This window comes from Pongo abelii, chromosome 10 (genome assembly GCF_028885655.2).
Source record: "Pongo abelii isolate AG06213 chromosome 10, NHGRI_mPonAbe1-v2.0_pri, whole genome shotgun sequence".
NCBI classification, from domain to species: domain Eukaryota; kingdom Metazoa; phylum Chordata; class Mammalia; order Primates; family Hominidae; genus Pongo; species Pongo abelii.
Window position 1 is genome coordinate 68349528 of NC_071995.2, and position 16964 is coordinate 68366491.

General features: G+C 38.4%; 1 protein-coding gene across 1 annotated transcript in view; it reads left to right on the top strand.

Annotated features, from left to right (window-relative positions):
* Positions 1–11041: 11041 nt before the first annotated feature.
* KCNMB4 (potassium calcium-activated channel subfamily M regulatory beta subunit 4) overlaps positions 11042–16964 on the top strand; it is a 74977-nt gene continuing 69054 nt past the window's right edge. The window contains exon 1 of the mRNA XM_002823513.5: positions 11042–11852. Within this exon, the coding sequence (XP_002823559.1) occupies positions 11517–11852 (336 nt within the window). The 5' untranslated portion in view covers positions 11042–11516. The remainder of the gene's footprint in view (positions 11853–16964) is intronic.

The following is a 16964-nucleotide window of genomic DNA, read 5'->3' on the forward strand; positions in this document are numbered from 1 at the left end:
TTCTGAATACTCTTGGAACCCAACCAAAGTACTTCTGTGAAAAATTTATGAGAAATTTCTTGATAGACCTTTAAATTTATCTTTAAGAAGTAATGTGCAAATGAAGGTAAGCCATAAGGTGGGAATGGGTAGACTTTACCTTCAGTTTGCTGGCCTAGATATCTCATATTTACAAGTTAGTGGATTCTTCTCCCATCTAAATACAAATACTGTATTTTAAAAATCAGAAGATTGAAGCTGCCAAAGCAGAACTAGAGAGTAGAAAAAAGGCAATGAGTTTTGATCCTTTAAATTTTCATTTTTAACCTATTTTTCTATGAAGAGTAAAAGTCTGTTGGCATTAACCAAATCTTTTGAAAATGAAACATTTATGACATTGCTGTGTTTGTGTACCAGGAATATAAAGTGGCTTAAAATTTACCTTTTTCTATGCATTTTGAGATATGAGAAACACTAAAAAAACACAGGATTTTCTATGTTTCATAATGAAACCAAAGCATCTCCTCAGTAAGAAAGATAGCACTATGTAATTATCATTTTATCTATTGTGCAAAAACCTTCACAGAACACTATACCTTATTTGACATAAACCAGAGTCAAAACACAGAAATCAATCTAGAAAAAAAAAATTACATTTTTTCCTAGTAATTCACTTTGTAAAATAAAATGTAACTTTTCCTACATAACCACAAAAAACAAGTAGGAAGAAAAATGTGGAAGGGGATCTTTATTCTGATGAATATAAACAACAATGTAGATTGAAGTCTCAGCTGAAGCGTGATCATGACTGGTACTGATGAATGACTCCGAAAAATAAGATAGCTCATACCAAGTGGTTTGTTGTCTTGGCTGTAATCTTTTTTTCTCTACTGCCATATACAGAGTTTTAAATGCACACTTTTCCATTTTTTTGAGTTCTTTTTATCCTGAATCATCAAAATGAAGAAACTCTTGCACGTTAGCCAACTTTTTATAACTTGTTAATATCAGAAATTACCATGCTATGGACTTCAAAATACAAGTTACTCTATTTGAAATATTTAAAACACTACTTTGAACTTTTTAAATATAACACAGTTATAATACTCCTTGATTTTATAACTTGTGGTTATACATGTACAGAGGCTGACTCCAACTAATTATATTTCACATTTTCTTTCAAAGCTTTAATTCTGATAATTTCCCCCTATATAGCTAGTGAAATAGATGTGTACACTATGTTAAATAAATTTTTTAGATTAAACTATGATTGGCTTTCTGGGAATAAAAGCTATTTAATTGCAAAGGGAAATTATTTGGTTTCAAATATAATTCTTTAGGTGGTACTAAAATTTATGTGCTAAAGCTCTATTTTCAGAGACTTAACTACACAAATAGTTTTCCTTAGATATAATACATTTTAAGAACTGAAAGTTTATGTAAATTCTTAAAGTATATATAACTAGTCTGTTTCTTTTTGACACTGAAATTGGGACAAAGCAGGTGCTTGATAGTTGTTGACTGATAAAAGTTGATATTTCAATTTGAAAATAAAGTGTATAATTTAAAGCATTGGGCTTTGAGATAGCTTACTCAATTATCATTTGCTATAATTTCATTTTCACAATCTTTTTAAGCATTTTCAATAACTTTTAAATATTTCAAATTTTTCCAGTCTGTAGCTTCTCTAATTGATAAATCCTCTTCTATTCACAAGCCATAGATCTTCCACTTTGTTATATCCATTGCTCATAAAATACGTGGCATCTGAGCATGGCTGTACAGTAGGACTCATTTCATTTAACTTAGATTTAATAGCTCAATTTTGCAAAAAGTTGCTGAAAACCTAAACGTGTGTGTGGAAACAGGATTGTGTAATACATTAACCATGGTTTGTCTATGTAGTTAATAAGATCTAGAAATATCTACTAACTAGGTTCCATTAAGGTAGTCTCTGGAGAATGAACTAAGCCAGACATTGAGATGCCTTTACTTTCTAAAAGTTGGATCCTAATGGCAGGTCACAAGGCTGTCTCCTTGCCACTGGCATTACCAGTGACTTTGATTATACCATGAATACATGACAGATGTGGAAGATGAAGCAGATAAACACACTGAAGGTTAAAATTGGGATCTAAATCTAACCAAGTAGTTTGGTGTGTAGAGTTGAATCAAATAGGATACATTCAATCAAGAAAATTACTTAGTTTTGCACTTTGATTGTTAATAAAGAATGGTGGACTATAACGTGATTTGAGTGGTTCATATATAGATCAGTAAGAATTGTGATCCTGTTGCCAAAAATACTAATGTAATCTTCAGCTACATTAAGAAAAATATAGCACTCAGAAAAAGATAGGAAGCCCCCTCTACTGGAAGTAATCACTCATCTGAAATGTCATGTTCTGTTTGAATGCCGTATTATAGGAGCTGCCATGCCTGGGGAAGGCAGAAGGGGAGGGAGAAGTAGCATGCCTTCTAGCTGCCCAGCAAATGCTGTGTGTTTTTATATACATTGTTGTCTGAAGAATAGCATCATGAGGTGAAATTTAGTGTTCCCGTTTTAGAGTAAATTTTCACAACAACAAATAGGAATACAATTTTGGAAACATGGTATTTGTCTTCAGGTATCAAATTCAAGAGCTGTCAATGAAAGGCAGTTAAGCTCATTCTTGTGGCTGGAAGAGCAGAACTAGGACAAATAAGGGATTTCAGTGCGATATTAAAAAGTAACTGAGTTAATTAAGATTTTCAAATCAGTTGCTTTGTAAGACGTTAGATTTAACCTCAGAACATAACCTAGGAGAGACTGGCTGGACAGTGTTCTGTGCATAAGGTAAGGAGTTGAATGTCTTAATGTTTCTGTGGCTCATTGAAAAAGTGTGTAAGTGAGATAATTACTGTATTTCAGCAAATCTAATTGCCATCAGTTGTAAGGGACACCATTTTATGTACCACTAAGACAAAGCTCCAACTATGACAAGCTGCCAATTACAGAATGTATCTATTATGTGAGGAAAGAACGTGCATCTTAGAATTGATGAGATGTAGGGCTTGGAGAAGAGACAACTAAAGAATACTAAGGGGAGGCATGACAGTTGTCATCTAACACAGGAAGAACTGGAATAGGGCAAGTCTCAAACCAATAAGGAGAAGTTGAATGAAACAGACTTTTTCTATATTAAGGTGCTACACAGTACTAGCTGCTTCATGAAGTAAAGGTTCAGTCAATGTGCAAACAAACGGAATGACTCTCAATTGACAGGACTGCCTTTTTAAATAAAAAGTTGAATGTGATTACTTCCAGGCCTCTTTTCAGCTCTTTAAGGTACTGATACCCTTTTCTTGATTTGAAGTTGGAGACTATGATGTCATCAGGGCTAAAAGGTATATACTTAAAGCATTGACCTTTAAGTACATAGGAATATGCTGTTCTGTGAATCATGGATAAGGTATACTTAAAATCACTGCTATATCTTTGGAAAGAAATTTAAATCAAAAAAGAATTACAAAAGGCAACTTTATTGAACTTACCTGTAGAGTTGTTTTCTTTTGATGTTAGGAGTAGGAATGTGAAACATTAATAAAGCACAACAAATAGTAATCGTATGTATGTGTGTATTCATCAGATTTATTTATGTGTGTATTTTAGTTCTACATTTGAAAGAGGAAAAAGACAATTTTTAAGTTTCGACGTAAATGTTTAGTCTGAAATTGTACGTTGCATTAGTGTGCAATCTCCTGTGTACAAGTACTAAGTAGAATAAAATCTTAAGTTTCTTAAAATCCCACTAAATATTATAATCCCTGTGTATCAGGGGCATTCATTTACTTTTTCCTATAACATCCAATGTTCTAGGGCAGAAACCATGTTACTACAATAGTATTTGTTAGCAGAACAGGAGGAAAGCTGAATCCATATGTAAATATAAAACAGCAAAAGTGCTTTTACCTCAGTTATTTCCTGGGAATATTTCTGCTGATCTTAAGATTTCCTCTTCAGTTTGTATGTATAAAAACTGATAATGTAATGGGAATTACATTATCAGTTACATATGCATTAATTGGAGGTTTTTTAATCCAATTAAACAGTTGTAAATACTGTGACAAGATTTTAGTGACATGTCTCTTTATCATAAGAACTTAAGATTTATAGGGCTTTTTAAAAAGCTAGTCATTTCCATGTTTATTGTACAGTTTTCTCTCAATTATTTAAATTACTCTTGAAAGTGTCAAAATTCACAAGGTCCTAATTGTCATAATTCTCTATCTTGAAAATCCAAATTATTGCATAGTCAAATAGCATATGATAACCAGTTGACATGTGCTAAAATACTTCAGTTAAACTATCTTCTACATAGCAAAGCCAATTTTTCATTCTTTTTGAAATTTATCTTAGTTTTCATTTCTAGGCCTGAAAGGCCATACCATACCACCAAAATGTTTTGACATCTTTCTTAGAGAAGATGAAATAAAACTGGCTTTATGCCAAAAGTGTTCTTTTAGACAATAATTGAAGGCACTAGCTGAGGAAAACAAATCTTTACTATGAATCAGAGCTGGTCTCTAATTTGTATGTGTTTCCTGAAATGTAATGTTTTTGTGATTTGCATTTATTTTTGGCCTAAGTGACATTTTGACCATATAATTTACTTTTAAAACTTACAATAAATGCTTTTTTCTTCCAGGCCAAACTATTTCCTAGTGCATAATGAAGATAATTTTGATGATAATACATGAGTTCTTCAAACATTTTGGAAGAAATGCTTCAAATTTCAAGGATGGTATGATGTCCACAAATCGCTGAGTCTGCTTGATTCTTTTTAGAATCAGGCCTCTTGATACTAATTTATAATGAGAAAACTTTTAAATTAAACATTTATTCTTCAAAATTATACATCTGAATGAGAAAACATTACATGAAGGAATGATATAAATAGTTTCATCTTCTTATGTATAAAAATAAAGATTTGGGGCAGCCAGAATGTTTCAAAGCTACCTTTAAATCTGTTACATACTGAACATTTATTTTAAGATGGAGTTTTAATTACCATATGTAACAGTGCATGAAAAATGGGCTGTCTTTAAGTTGTTAAATTTTCCCCTCTTAAAGATACGTTTGTTTTTTTATTTTGAATGTTTTAACTTATTGTCTTCAAGTGGTTAATATTCTTCAAATATAACATGCTGTCTATTGCATGAGTTATATCTCAGTTTTAAAAAATGCAAGTCATGTTACTCCTCTGCCCAAAAAGTTATTTCCAGATTTCCCTTTTTTATCTAAAGTTTTGTATAATTTTTTTCAGTTCACTCTAAATGATTTAATATAGGTCTAAAATTTGAATATTAGTTGACTTGTATATCACTATTAGGAATCCAAATTCTCTACATTTGCAATGACACTGTCATTGAACAACAAAATCCATTATCCTAGAAGTGTTTGTAAATTGGAATATCATGGAAAAGAAAAGCTCAGACTTTCGAATGTTAAAGTGGGGCATCCTTTCCAACTTTGACTTATTATTCTTAGCATTTTGGACTAAGGGTAAAACCTTAGTTTCCTAAATCATATCAAAAGAGAATACTGAAGAAACTGGAAGATGTGCATAACAAAAGGCCTAGGAGAGACATAATGGCTGTCTTCTCACCTCTGAGGTAGAGTCATTTGTAAGGCTTTATTCTTTTTTTTTTTTTTTTCTGAGACGGAGTCTTGCTCTGTCGCCCAGGCTGGAGTGCAGTGGTGTGATCTCGGCTCACTGCAAGCTCCACCTCCCAGGTTCACGCCATTCTCCTGCCTCATGTAAGGCTTTATTCTTAAAAATATCTTTATCCTACATAATGCCAGAGGGCAGAATAAAGACCATTACATAGCTGTTATGGCAAGGCAAATTTCAATCTACAGTAATAAAGTACCAGTTTATAATTTTTCAAAAGCTCCAGAAATCATTAGGAGTTATATCTTTCCATCAGTGGAAGTGTCCAAGAAAAGGCAAAAAAAAAAAAAAAAAAAAAAAAGCTATTATTACAAGTATTTGATGCTTTTCAGTCTGCAGAGTATAGGATTTCCTTCTGCCTTATAACTATTGCACATCTAGTTATTCCCTGTATTTACTTCTACCTTGAATTTAGCTTGAATTTTTAGCAAGCCACTAGAAACCTAACTTAATCTCTCTGTTCCACATAAAACAGTACTACTACTATTTGCTAAGCATCTGAAGAGGCTATTTTCAACACAAATGTGATTCAGAGTAGGGGGACTAGATTAAATTATTAGTTCCTTCAGCCTCTACTCACCGTCCCCTTCATAATCAGGTTTCACAGTAGAGATTTTGATTAAGCCTAACTATACTTAAATATAAGTATAGAAACACATTTTAAACCCATTTGTAAATGCTTTTTGTATTATCTACACTTCATTTTTGTTAACAAATTTCTTAGAAGTAGCATAGTATAGTAGAAAAATTGTTTTAAGTAATTTATTATCTTCGAGTGGTTAGTATTTCTTAAATATAAGATACTATGTAAAACGCAAATATAAAATCCCCTGGCCCTGTCACAATATGTGTGCAGCCTTGCAAAAATTACCTAATCTCTGAATATTTTTCCCCCTTGTCATGGGAAGGTTAAATTAGGGCATTTATAAATAACCTGGCTTATATTAGGTGTTGCATCGACGTAGGTCCATTTCTCTAAAGACAAACACTCTTCGTGTTAGCCATCAGGCTAGGACATGCTCTCCATGTTTTGGGATTCTGTTAAAGACCTTTTAACTTCACTAGATACTGTTATATAGCAATACCCAATTTTCTAAAGTGCATGGCAAAACAAAAATGGGAATTAGATACTAGAATACTGAAACTGTCTTCTAGACCAACCCTTTTGTATGACAAGGAGGAAACTAATATTGCTATGGTTTAAAAGTGTCCCCCAAATTTAATGTGTTAGAACATATTCCCCAAATTCATATTTTTGATGGTATTTCGAGATGGGGCCTTTGGGAGGTAATTAGGATTAAGTAAGGTCATCAGGGTGTGGGGCCTGATGGGACTGGTGGCTTTATATGGACAGTGGCCTGAGTTAATAGGCATTCTTGCTCTCTTGCTATGGAACTGCCTTCTGCCATGTTAGGGTACACAAGGACCTGACCAGATATTACTGTCATGCTCTTGGACTTCCCAGCATCTAGAATTGTAAGAAATAAGTTTCTTTATAAATTACCCAGTCTCGTATTCAGTTATAGCAACAGAAAATAGACTAAGAGGATTATTTACCTTGTGTCAAATTATTTACTACTAAAGCTGGGACCAAAACCTCTTGGCCTCTATGTTTCAAGTTCCAAAGCTGATTTCCCTTTTACTATACCTGTGTATATCTCTCCCATACAGATTCACTGCAGTTAACATGAAAGACTCAACAGTTGGTGAGATTTTAGGAACTCTAGAGCACTAACCAGTATGGTATTACAAATTTGCTAATCTATCCAGAATGTAAATTTTAATGGAAAAAATGTGAATTGATTGTCTGTGTTTTGCTTTCCTCAATTGCAAACATAAAGGCTATACACAAACATAAATTTGAGCTTTTAAAAAATATTTTAAATAATTACAAGCAAAATGCAAAATCTGGGAGCTTCTTGGTTAATGTTGAACTAGGCAATGGTTAAAATCCCTTCCTTTTCTAATTTACTGTGATTAGAAATAGTAAGTGTTCTTAGTAATAATTATATGCTCATTTTAATAGGTGAAGTTTATGGCCAGGAAAAAACAATCAGAAAAAATAGTGACCACACAGGAAATGTATTTTGAATTTAAAATTCTGAAGCTAATAACAAATATTTAACACTCATAATGGAGCATGGCAAGGAAATTAATTTGGTATCGGCAAGCTGGAACTCAATTTCCTATGACATTAACAAAATCTATAATTATAGCTGCTGAATCAAGAAGAAAATATAAAATGGTTTTATATGGTTTTCTTTGTTGGATCACTCATACTTTCACCATGTGTAATATCTAATTAGTTAAAAAGATCTAAACTCTAGAATGTAAATTTTAATAGATAAAAGGTGATGATACATTATTTTCCTATGTATTTTTGCTTTTCAAGTGTTTAGTGGCAGTTATCAAAAAACTTCATAATGTGCCAATTTTTGAAAAAATTTTCCCACCTGCTCTAAATTCCCTTCTATTCCTAGGATACAAAAGCCTGCCTTATAATTCTTTTTAGAATCTTTTATTAAAAAGTATATATACATATGATATTGTATACTGCAACTTTAGCATCAGCCACAGGACTTTTTGAATATTGATCATGAGAACAAATTATAAATAACATGGCTTTGATGCTCTTGTTTAGATGGGCTTTATTTTTCTTTTAAATTGAACTTTATCAAGACCTGGCCATGATCCTACTGGAAAAACTACTGCAGACGATGTACATCAAATAAGTCAGTCTGGTTCTTAATATTACATTTTTAATCTTAATTGGTGGAACACTATTCAAAGAAAGGACTAGCTGCTTTTTCTGTGCTACTTCCACCTTCCACAGGGAACAGAGATTTTAAGTGACCTCAGAGCTTAGCATTTCTGAGCTTTCCTGGAGTTCTAACTACCATTCTGACTTAGTAAGTGGTGACCTTATTCTGAAACTGAGGGGCTGACATATCCAATCTTCCTTGGGAATGTGATAAAGCAGCTCCGCTTGAAGTAAGTAAAACGAATAAACACTTCCAGTGTTTCATTAAGAATAAAATAGAAATTGATTTAATTTGTGAAGTCTTAATACGTTTGACTTTCAATAAAGATGTGAAGATAAAGTTTTCAGAGAAAAGCTAAATTAAAAACAGGAAACAGGAGAAAAATGTCTAAAGAACAGAAGACACAAGTTTCTTTAAATACTTTAAGAATAATTGCCAAGAAAGAAATTGACTAAATGCAGAACTGAAAGAAAATGGATTTTAAAACTTCAAGAATTTCAGTTAAAATAAGATAGAATTTTCTGATTTTGTTCCCTAGACTTAGACCACTGTACTTCAGTTTTGAGGCAGAGATATCATTCACAGAAGACTTTGAGCTCTGGAATCATTGAAAAATGAACCATATTCATTAAATTATTGGTAGTCCCTCAACTGCTGTGCATTAATAGGAATCAATTCTGTCTCATTTCAGTTCCTCAACATACTGAGCTAGAATAATTGTATCTTGTTATTTGTTCATCATTGCTTCAGATCTTAGACATAGCTTTTCCTTTCTTGGAAAAGAAGATTATAACAATAGAAAAAAAAGATTATTTCCTATGTTTTTTTATTTTTCCTGCAATAGGAAAAAGATTCAGATTGAAGATTTGTGATTTTGGGTTATGCTATTTCAACTATTAAACTCACTTTTAAGCAATGTAATCACTTACAATTGTCTTTATGCTAACAGGAAAAGAATACAATTCTTACATTTAAATTAAAAAAAGAAAATCTCTCTCAAAACCTGAAAGGTATTAGAGAACAAAGCATCTTCCTAATTTGGAAGTTTTTCAAACTCTACATCTTCTTAATTTATTGAGAAAAAGACACTTAGGATCTTCCTGTAATTAATTTGCCCATTGCTGGGAAATACTTGTTACCTCTCATAATGTAGTGCTTCAAAATAACGTATCAGAACTGCAGTCGAAAGGTACTCAATACCAGTTAAGTAACATTTGAAGTCCAGGAAAGAGAAGTCAAGAATTCCATGATTCCATGTTTCCGTATTCATCAGGAACATAATTAAGAGTTTATTCATTTGAGATTTAACAAGCAAACAAAAAAAGTTTATGTAGTTTGCAAGGAAGTTAATATTCTGATTTTATTCTTCGAAATGTACATATAAATAGTTCTCAAGTTTGATTTTATGATAAAAGTGTAGTTTGGGAAAAGGTAATTCTAACTTTAAAAAGGTCGTGAAAAGAATAGAGGCTGAAGCATTGTTAGCGTAATTGGGGGTGGAGGGAGCAACGGCAAGAATTAAGAGCAGAACACAGGTCTAGAAACAGTACCTGTCCCAAAGTGGGTCTGCCCGCCGCTGTCGCTTTAAGCAGCCTCCTGGAAACCTCATCTACAAATCCTGGGGCGGGTCAGGGGTGGCAAGACTCCTAAGGAGGGAAACGACAGAAATGATTCTGTTCTTGCGAGCCCCAAAGCAAGAGTACTTTTCTGATGGGAAAAGTAGTATTTCTTTCCAGGCTGCAAAGCTCTCCACCTTTTTCCTTTGGTCTCAGTCAGCCCCAGCCATGGGGGCAAATCAAGTTGGGGTCAACTCGGCTGCTGGAGACCTAAGTTGCCACAAGGGTCACCGAGGACCTAAGCAGCAAGTTTCCTTCGTCCAGCCTCCTGCCCCCACGCACGTTGCCTCCACAGCAAACTCCACCTGACTCAGCTTGTTTAACTCCAATCCTGCAGCCCTCCTGGCCGCAGCAGGGTCTGGGGACGTGGGTCTGCGCCAAGACGGTTAGGAGGCCCAAGTCCTGGGACTGGACGGTTACTGCGCTCCCTGGGGCGGCTGCGCCGGCGGCGTGGGCGCGGCTAGGTCACGCCTCCGGCACCGCCGCGCGCCAGCCCGCCCGTGGCATGGGAACCTGCGGTTCAGTTGTCCCCGGGGACCTCCCAGCGCACACCGCTAGCCTGGGGCTTTCACCTGGATCCGCCCGGCCTGGGCGGCCCGTGTCCTCCCACACCGCCACCCGTGCCCGCTTCCCGGGGTGCGCCTGGAGCCTGGCCGCTCTCCCTGCAGGTGACCAGTCCTTGTTTGGAGTTCAAGATTCCCGCCGCTCCACTTGAACTCCACCCTCCCCTCTTATTATTATTATTATTTTAACTTCCCTCTGGTTAAGCTAAATTGATCTTAATCTTTCATCTCGGATGTCCCTCTAAGGGGACTGAGCGAAGATTCCGATTGCAAGTCGCCGCTGTCGCTTGTCCCCGTCAGCCCCTCGCCCAAAGGAGACGCCCCCGGGCGGGGCGGGGCAGAGTGGGGCGGGGCGGAAGGGCCCGGGTCGGCTGCGGACGGGGCGGGGCGGAGCCTCCTCCTGCACGGGGGAGCCCCCGAGCTCGCCCCAGCTCAGACACTCCTAGCCTTGGGGCAGCTGCCGGGCGAGTCCGCGGAGTAGCGGCCAGCGGGCGATGGAGACAGAGAGACACCCGACGAGAGGAGGCGGGGTGGGGGAGGCGGGGAGAGTGCGGGGGCGGAGGCTGGCAGGGGGCGCTGGAAGCTGGAGCGGTCCGTGCGCTCCCCGCGCCCGAGGGTGCAGGAGGCTCTGAAGCGGCTGCTGCACCGCGGGGCCCAGGCGGCGGCTGGGGGGCTGGGGGGCGCTGCCGCCGCCGCCGCCGGGGGCGTCGCTGGCCTCGGCCCCTTTGTTCTCGCGCGCTCCCCCTCGCCGCCCACTCCCCTGCTGTCGCGCGGCGGCGGCGGTGGCGGCGGCGGCGGCTCCTCCCGCCCGAGGCAGTCGGGCTCGGCGCCGGGGGCGGGAGGGGGCGGGGGGAGCACGCCAGCCGCCGAGAGTGGGGGGCGATGGCGAAGCTCCGGGTGGCTTACGAGTACACGGAAGCCGAGGACAAGAGCATCCGGCTCGGCTTGTTTCTCATCATCTCCGGCGTCGTGTCGCTCTTCATCTTCGGCTTCTGCTGGCTGAGTCCCGCGCTGCAGGATCTGCAAGCCACGGAGGCCAATTGCACGGTGCTGTCGGTGCAGCAGATCGGCGAGGTGTTCGAGTGCACCTTCACCTGTGGCGCCGACTGCAGGGGCACCTCGCAGTACCCCTGCGTCCAGGTCTACGTGAACAACTCTGAGTCCAACTCTAGGGCGCTGCTGCACAGCGACGAGCACCAGCTCCTGACCAACCCCAAGGTAAGAACGCCCCGCGCACCCAGGGGCTCCCCGCGAGGGAGGTTTGGAGGCAGCGTCGGTGTTAGACTCCGCGCGGGGAGGGTTCGGCGTGTGTTCGCATTGCTAGGAGGAGACCAGGTGGCGCAGGCTGTGCTCAAACCAGGAATGACTACATCAGGGAGCCCCAGGGCTCCGGTCTTTCAGGTGGGTTTACGCGCGGCGACCGGTGGTGCCCAGAAGCTTACTTTAAAACCTGTCTTGCGTGGTCTCAGATTTTGAGGCCTCGACCCAGTCCGGGTCCTGCGCCTACCGGACTGGGTTTGGAGAAGTGCAAGGAGCCAAGAAAGTTAACTTTTCCTCCGTTTAAAGCCAGTGGTTAGCGGGGATCCACTTACTCCAGCTCACGGTCAAGGTCCGAGCTTCAGCTGGTCTCATCTAGAACTCAGATGGAATGACCTTCCTTGAAAGGTCGAGGAGACTCTTGAAAGTTGTGAGAGAGTTCCTTACCTTTTCGCTCTACATAGGCATTTTCAACTTGGGGTTCAAAGATAAGCTTTTGTGGCTTGACAAACGACCTGGAATCAAATGTGGAATATTGCGGGTCCATTTTGGGAAGTACAGAGGGCTCCTAGTTTTCATGAAATAGATTCTCAAGAGAATCTACAGGGCTGTCTACAGGGAGCCTAGTTACCCTTTGTGTTTAGGGACAGTCAGGAGTCGTATGGAGAACAGTAAAACTTGCTGAAAATAGAAAACCTTCAGTGAAATGTACCTAATATGACTTCTCTGACAACTTCTTTTGGTCTCGAAAGCAAGCAAAAAGAAAAAGAAAAAAAAAAAAAAAGATAAAACCTGGTTAGGACTCCCGGGATGGAGAGCAGAGAGAGGAAGTCTCAGAAAACTGTTCCCAATGGAGAAAAATAACTTATAAAAAGCAGTGTCCTTAGCCTGTGAACTAATTGAGCTTTGTAGTGCACCTGGTTCTGGTTCCGTTTTTACTTCCCTTGATCTTTTCTGCTCTCCTTGTTGCTTAACTATCAAAGATATGTATCTTTTTAAAAGTTACTGACATTTTTCCTTTTTTTGAGGGATCAAGCAGAAAAACAGTCCAAAAGGGAATGCATCTTGTGTTCACAGGAAAACTTTCTGTTAACTCTAACAAGATATATTTATATTAATCCAAAAGAGAAAAATTTTACATTAATATTGTAGTAGTATTTAAAACAAGCTTACCGTCACTCTGCAATAAAACTTGTGGTCTTACCTCCTGAACAGTAAATTCTTGAATTTGAGACATTTAAAAAAAATTTCTTTTTAAAAATATGAATGACTCCTCTCGAAAAAAATGCTCCTGTCGACAAATGAATATTGATTTACCTTAAAAAATAGCAGTAATACATAAGCAGTAAATATAGGACTAAGAATATAGAATTTGGAGTATAATGTTAAAGATCTTGAAGAGGTGATAACGTCTCAAAGACGAATGTTGTAACTTGATCTTCTTAGTGCTCAGGAATTTGAAAAGAAATCTCAGGGTTTTAGAAACATCATTTTTTTTTTAGAATTAAATCAATAATGTCAAAGATAAGTGCCAACCAGTAGCAATGATTTAGAAATTATATGGCAGTTCATCATTTAGAAGTTGTTATAGTTGGTGAAACGTTGCTAATTATTTTAAGATAGTGGTTCAAGCACTAATAAATTTCATATCTGTATATACATATATATGCACACACACATTAATAAATGGCTAATATCTAATCAAGACGTGGACAAATTATAATTTATTACAAAAAGACTGCTTCACAATTTTCAGGCAGTTTGAAGGATCTGGCAGAAAAAGTAAATTGAAATCATTGGGACATTGATTTTTAAATTACCTAGAAGCAATCACAATGCTTAATATAATACTAAGATTTCTCCTCTCTCTTTTCTTTCTCTCTCTCTCTTCTCTGAAAATAATCATTTTTTTTTCCAGTGCCAGTTCAGATCTTGGCAACAGTTGTTTTGAAAAAGTACCTGAACAAAATACATTTTATAAAGTATTCAGGAACTGACAGAACTGGAGAAGGATATATTTATGTTACAGAAGTCGTGGACAACATCCTATTCATTTTAGTCAAGGTTTTCTCAGCCAAACCAATTTATATCTCTTTATCCAGATTATAATTATGTTGTAGCATTTATAGACTATAAGTTTGTTCTTCAGCATCACCTTTCTATTTTTGAGCAATAAATGCTCAATTTGGAAATTCTTATAAGCAGTGTGATGGAACAATTCAATGTAATAAAAATATTATGCCAGAGTCACGTACATAAGCAGAGTGTTTCCACAGTCTCCCTGCAATTAGGCAATACCCATTGTCCATTCCTGTTGGATCTTGGCTGCCTAGATCTTTTCTTTGCCTTGCTTTACCTCTTTATTGAAGGCCTGTGGTTCCCCTCTGTTTCTTTGTAGAATGTCTAGATTCCCAACAGTGTCTTGAATCCCAACTGCCTCCAAGCTTTTCTTCATGACCCACCGACACAAGAAACCACTTAGGAAATCACTTCTTAGAAAAATAGAATAAGGACTTTTTTCCTCTCCCTTGAGTTTCCTGCATTAATTACAGTAAGAGGCAGGAGAGGGAAAGAATACATTGCAAATACAGAATTTCTTAAGCCATAAACTGCTAAAGAAGATACTGTGAGTAAATTTGATCTTTGACTAATAATTTCTTTAAAATACCTTGAGTTCCTACTGAATTTATTTGTATTTTGAATCATATCCTTATTGTCTAAAGCAATCACTATAGAGTATTCAAAGCAACAAATTGTCCACAGGGAGATTATCTCTGTGGATTAACCATAGCAAAATCTAAATTTGGGGTCAGCTTCCTCTTGCTACTATTCCAGTCACTGCACTATCTCTTGGTGACTCATAGTTGTGTATGCTAGGAGCTTTGGTTCTCACCTATGGCTGTACATTAGAATCACCAGGGGAACTTGAAAAAGAAGTTCTTATGGCTGGGTCCAACTCTCCAAGATTCTGATTTGGTCTTGGGTGGGGCCTGGGCATTGATGTTTTTTAAAAGTTCTGCGATGATTCTAATGTGAAGACAAGATTCAAAAACCACTGTCTTAGAAAATGTTCTCATCTGCTATGCAAGAAAAACAACCTGAGAACCAAAAAGGAGTCATTGTGATTAATATTTGTGTTTTCAGATTAAAAGATACTGTTGGTGCTACTGAATTTTTTTTGTTTGTTTTTTTGAGACGGAGTCTCGCTCTGTCACCCAGGCTGGAGTGCAGTGGCATGATCTCGGCTCACTGCAAGCTCCGCCTCCTGGGTTCACGCCATTCTCCTGCCTCAGCCTCCCGAGTAGCTGGGACTACAGGCGCCCACCACCACTCCTGGCTAATTTTTTCTATTTTTAGTGAGATGAGGTTTCACCGTGTTAGCCAGGATGGTCTTGATCTCCTGACCTCGTGATCCACCCCCGCCTTGGCCTCCCGAAGTGCTGGGATTACAGGCATGAGCCACCGCGCCCGGCCAGTGCTACTGAATTTAGGGAGTCGGTATAAAAGGAAATTCTGAAGGAAAGGGAGAGTATTATTTAAAATTATTATGTAAATAATAGTTTAAAACCAATAAGTTTAAATGAAATGAACTTGATTCCAGACATTTGCATTTGCATAATTATATACATTGGATGGCCGAAAAAAAAAAGATGAATTTTTAAAACTGCCCTCTTGTATGTGAGACAAGACAGAGTGAGTGATTAGAGATAATATGGTTATTTCATTTATTTATTTATTTATTTTTGAGTCTCATTCTGTTGTCCAGGCTGGAGTGCAGTGGCATGATCTCAGCTCACTGCAACTTCTGCTTCCTGGGTTCAAGCGATTCCCCGGCATCAGCCACCCAAGTAGCTGGGCTTACGGGCATGTGCTACCACGCCCAGCTAATTTTTGTATATTTAGTAGAGACAGGGTTTCACCATGTTGGCCAGGCGGGTCTCCAACTCCTGGCCTCAAGTGATCCCCCTGCCTCAGCCTCCCAAAGTGCTGGGATTACAGGCGTAAGCCAACACGCCCGGTGTATATGTTTATTTTTATTTTGAGCTTTTTTTTCCCCTTCCTCTAATAACAAAACCTAGAAACAAAGGATAAAAGGCTCCTTCTAAGAAACCAGTACTCTAAAAGTGAGAGAAATGCATTAAGGAGAAGAAAAACTTAGATGGGACTGAACAAGGCTTCAGGCTTTATGTTTGCTGAAGCTGGATGTACCTAACTACAGGGCATAGTGGCTCGCAGTCACCTAGGCCCTCTCCACATCCACTCATGTACTCTGTCCCAGTGCACTGTAGGGAGAGGCAGTGTGGCCTGCCTGGAGTTGTTTCTGAACTCCTTCCTGGAACATTCAGTTTGATACATTTTGCGCTCTAGAGACATCCATCGTATCAGAACTACATGATAAAAGGCTAAGCAGAATTGTGATGACTTCTTTGTAACCTTTATTTATCTTGAAAAAGTAGCATTTCTTGGTTGTTTTTCCTTTGGAGATTATGTTATATAATGTTTGGTATATACATAAAATTCAATCAGGAAATCCTTTTTCAGCATCTATTATAATGATCAAAGAACTGGGCAAGAAACAAGAGGGCATACAAAGTTGAATTTGTTCACTTAACAAATATTCATGAAACACCTATCCTGTGCTATGTGTGCATTCAGGTGCTGAGACTAGAATATAGGTCAAAACAAAGTTCGTGCACTCATGAAACTTACATTCTGCTGGGAAGTAACAGACAAGAAATAAATGTATAATGCCATGTCATGTAATGATAGGTGGACAAAGGAAATTTGGGCAGGATAAGAGTACAGACAGTGACAAAGTAAGTGAAGGGCTCTTCTTTTGGACAGAATGGTTAGGGAAGGCCGCTCTGATGAAGTGACATTTACGCAGAGACCCAAAGAACATGAGGGGATGAGCAGAGACAGAAGGGATGTAAGTAATGAATCATGTGGCTATCTGGAGACAAGAGTGTCCACCAGCTGAGGAAATAGCAAATGCAAAGGCCCTGTGACAAGTGTCTATGTGAGGAACTATGAGGGCAAAAGTGAGGTTGGACCACAGTGAGCAAGGTGGAC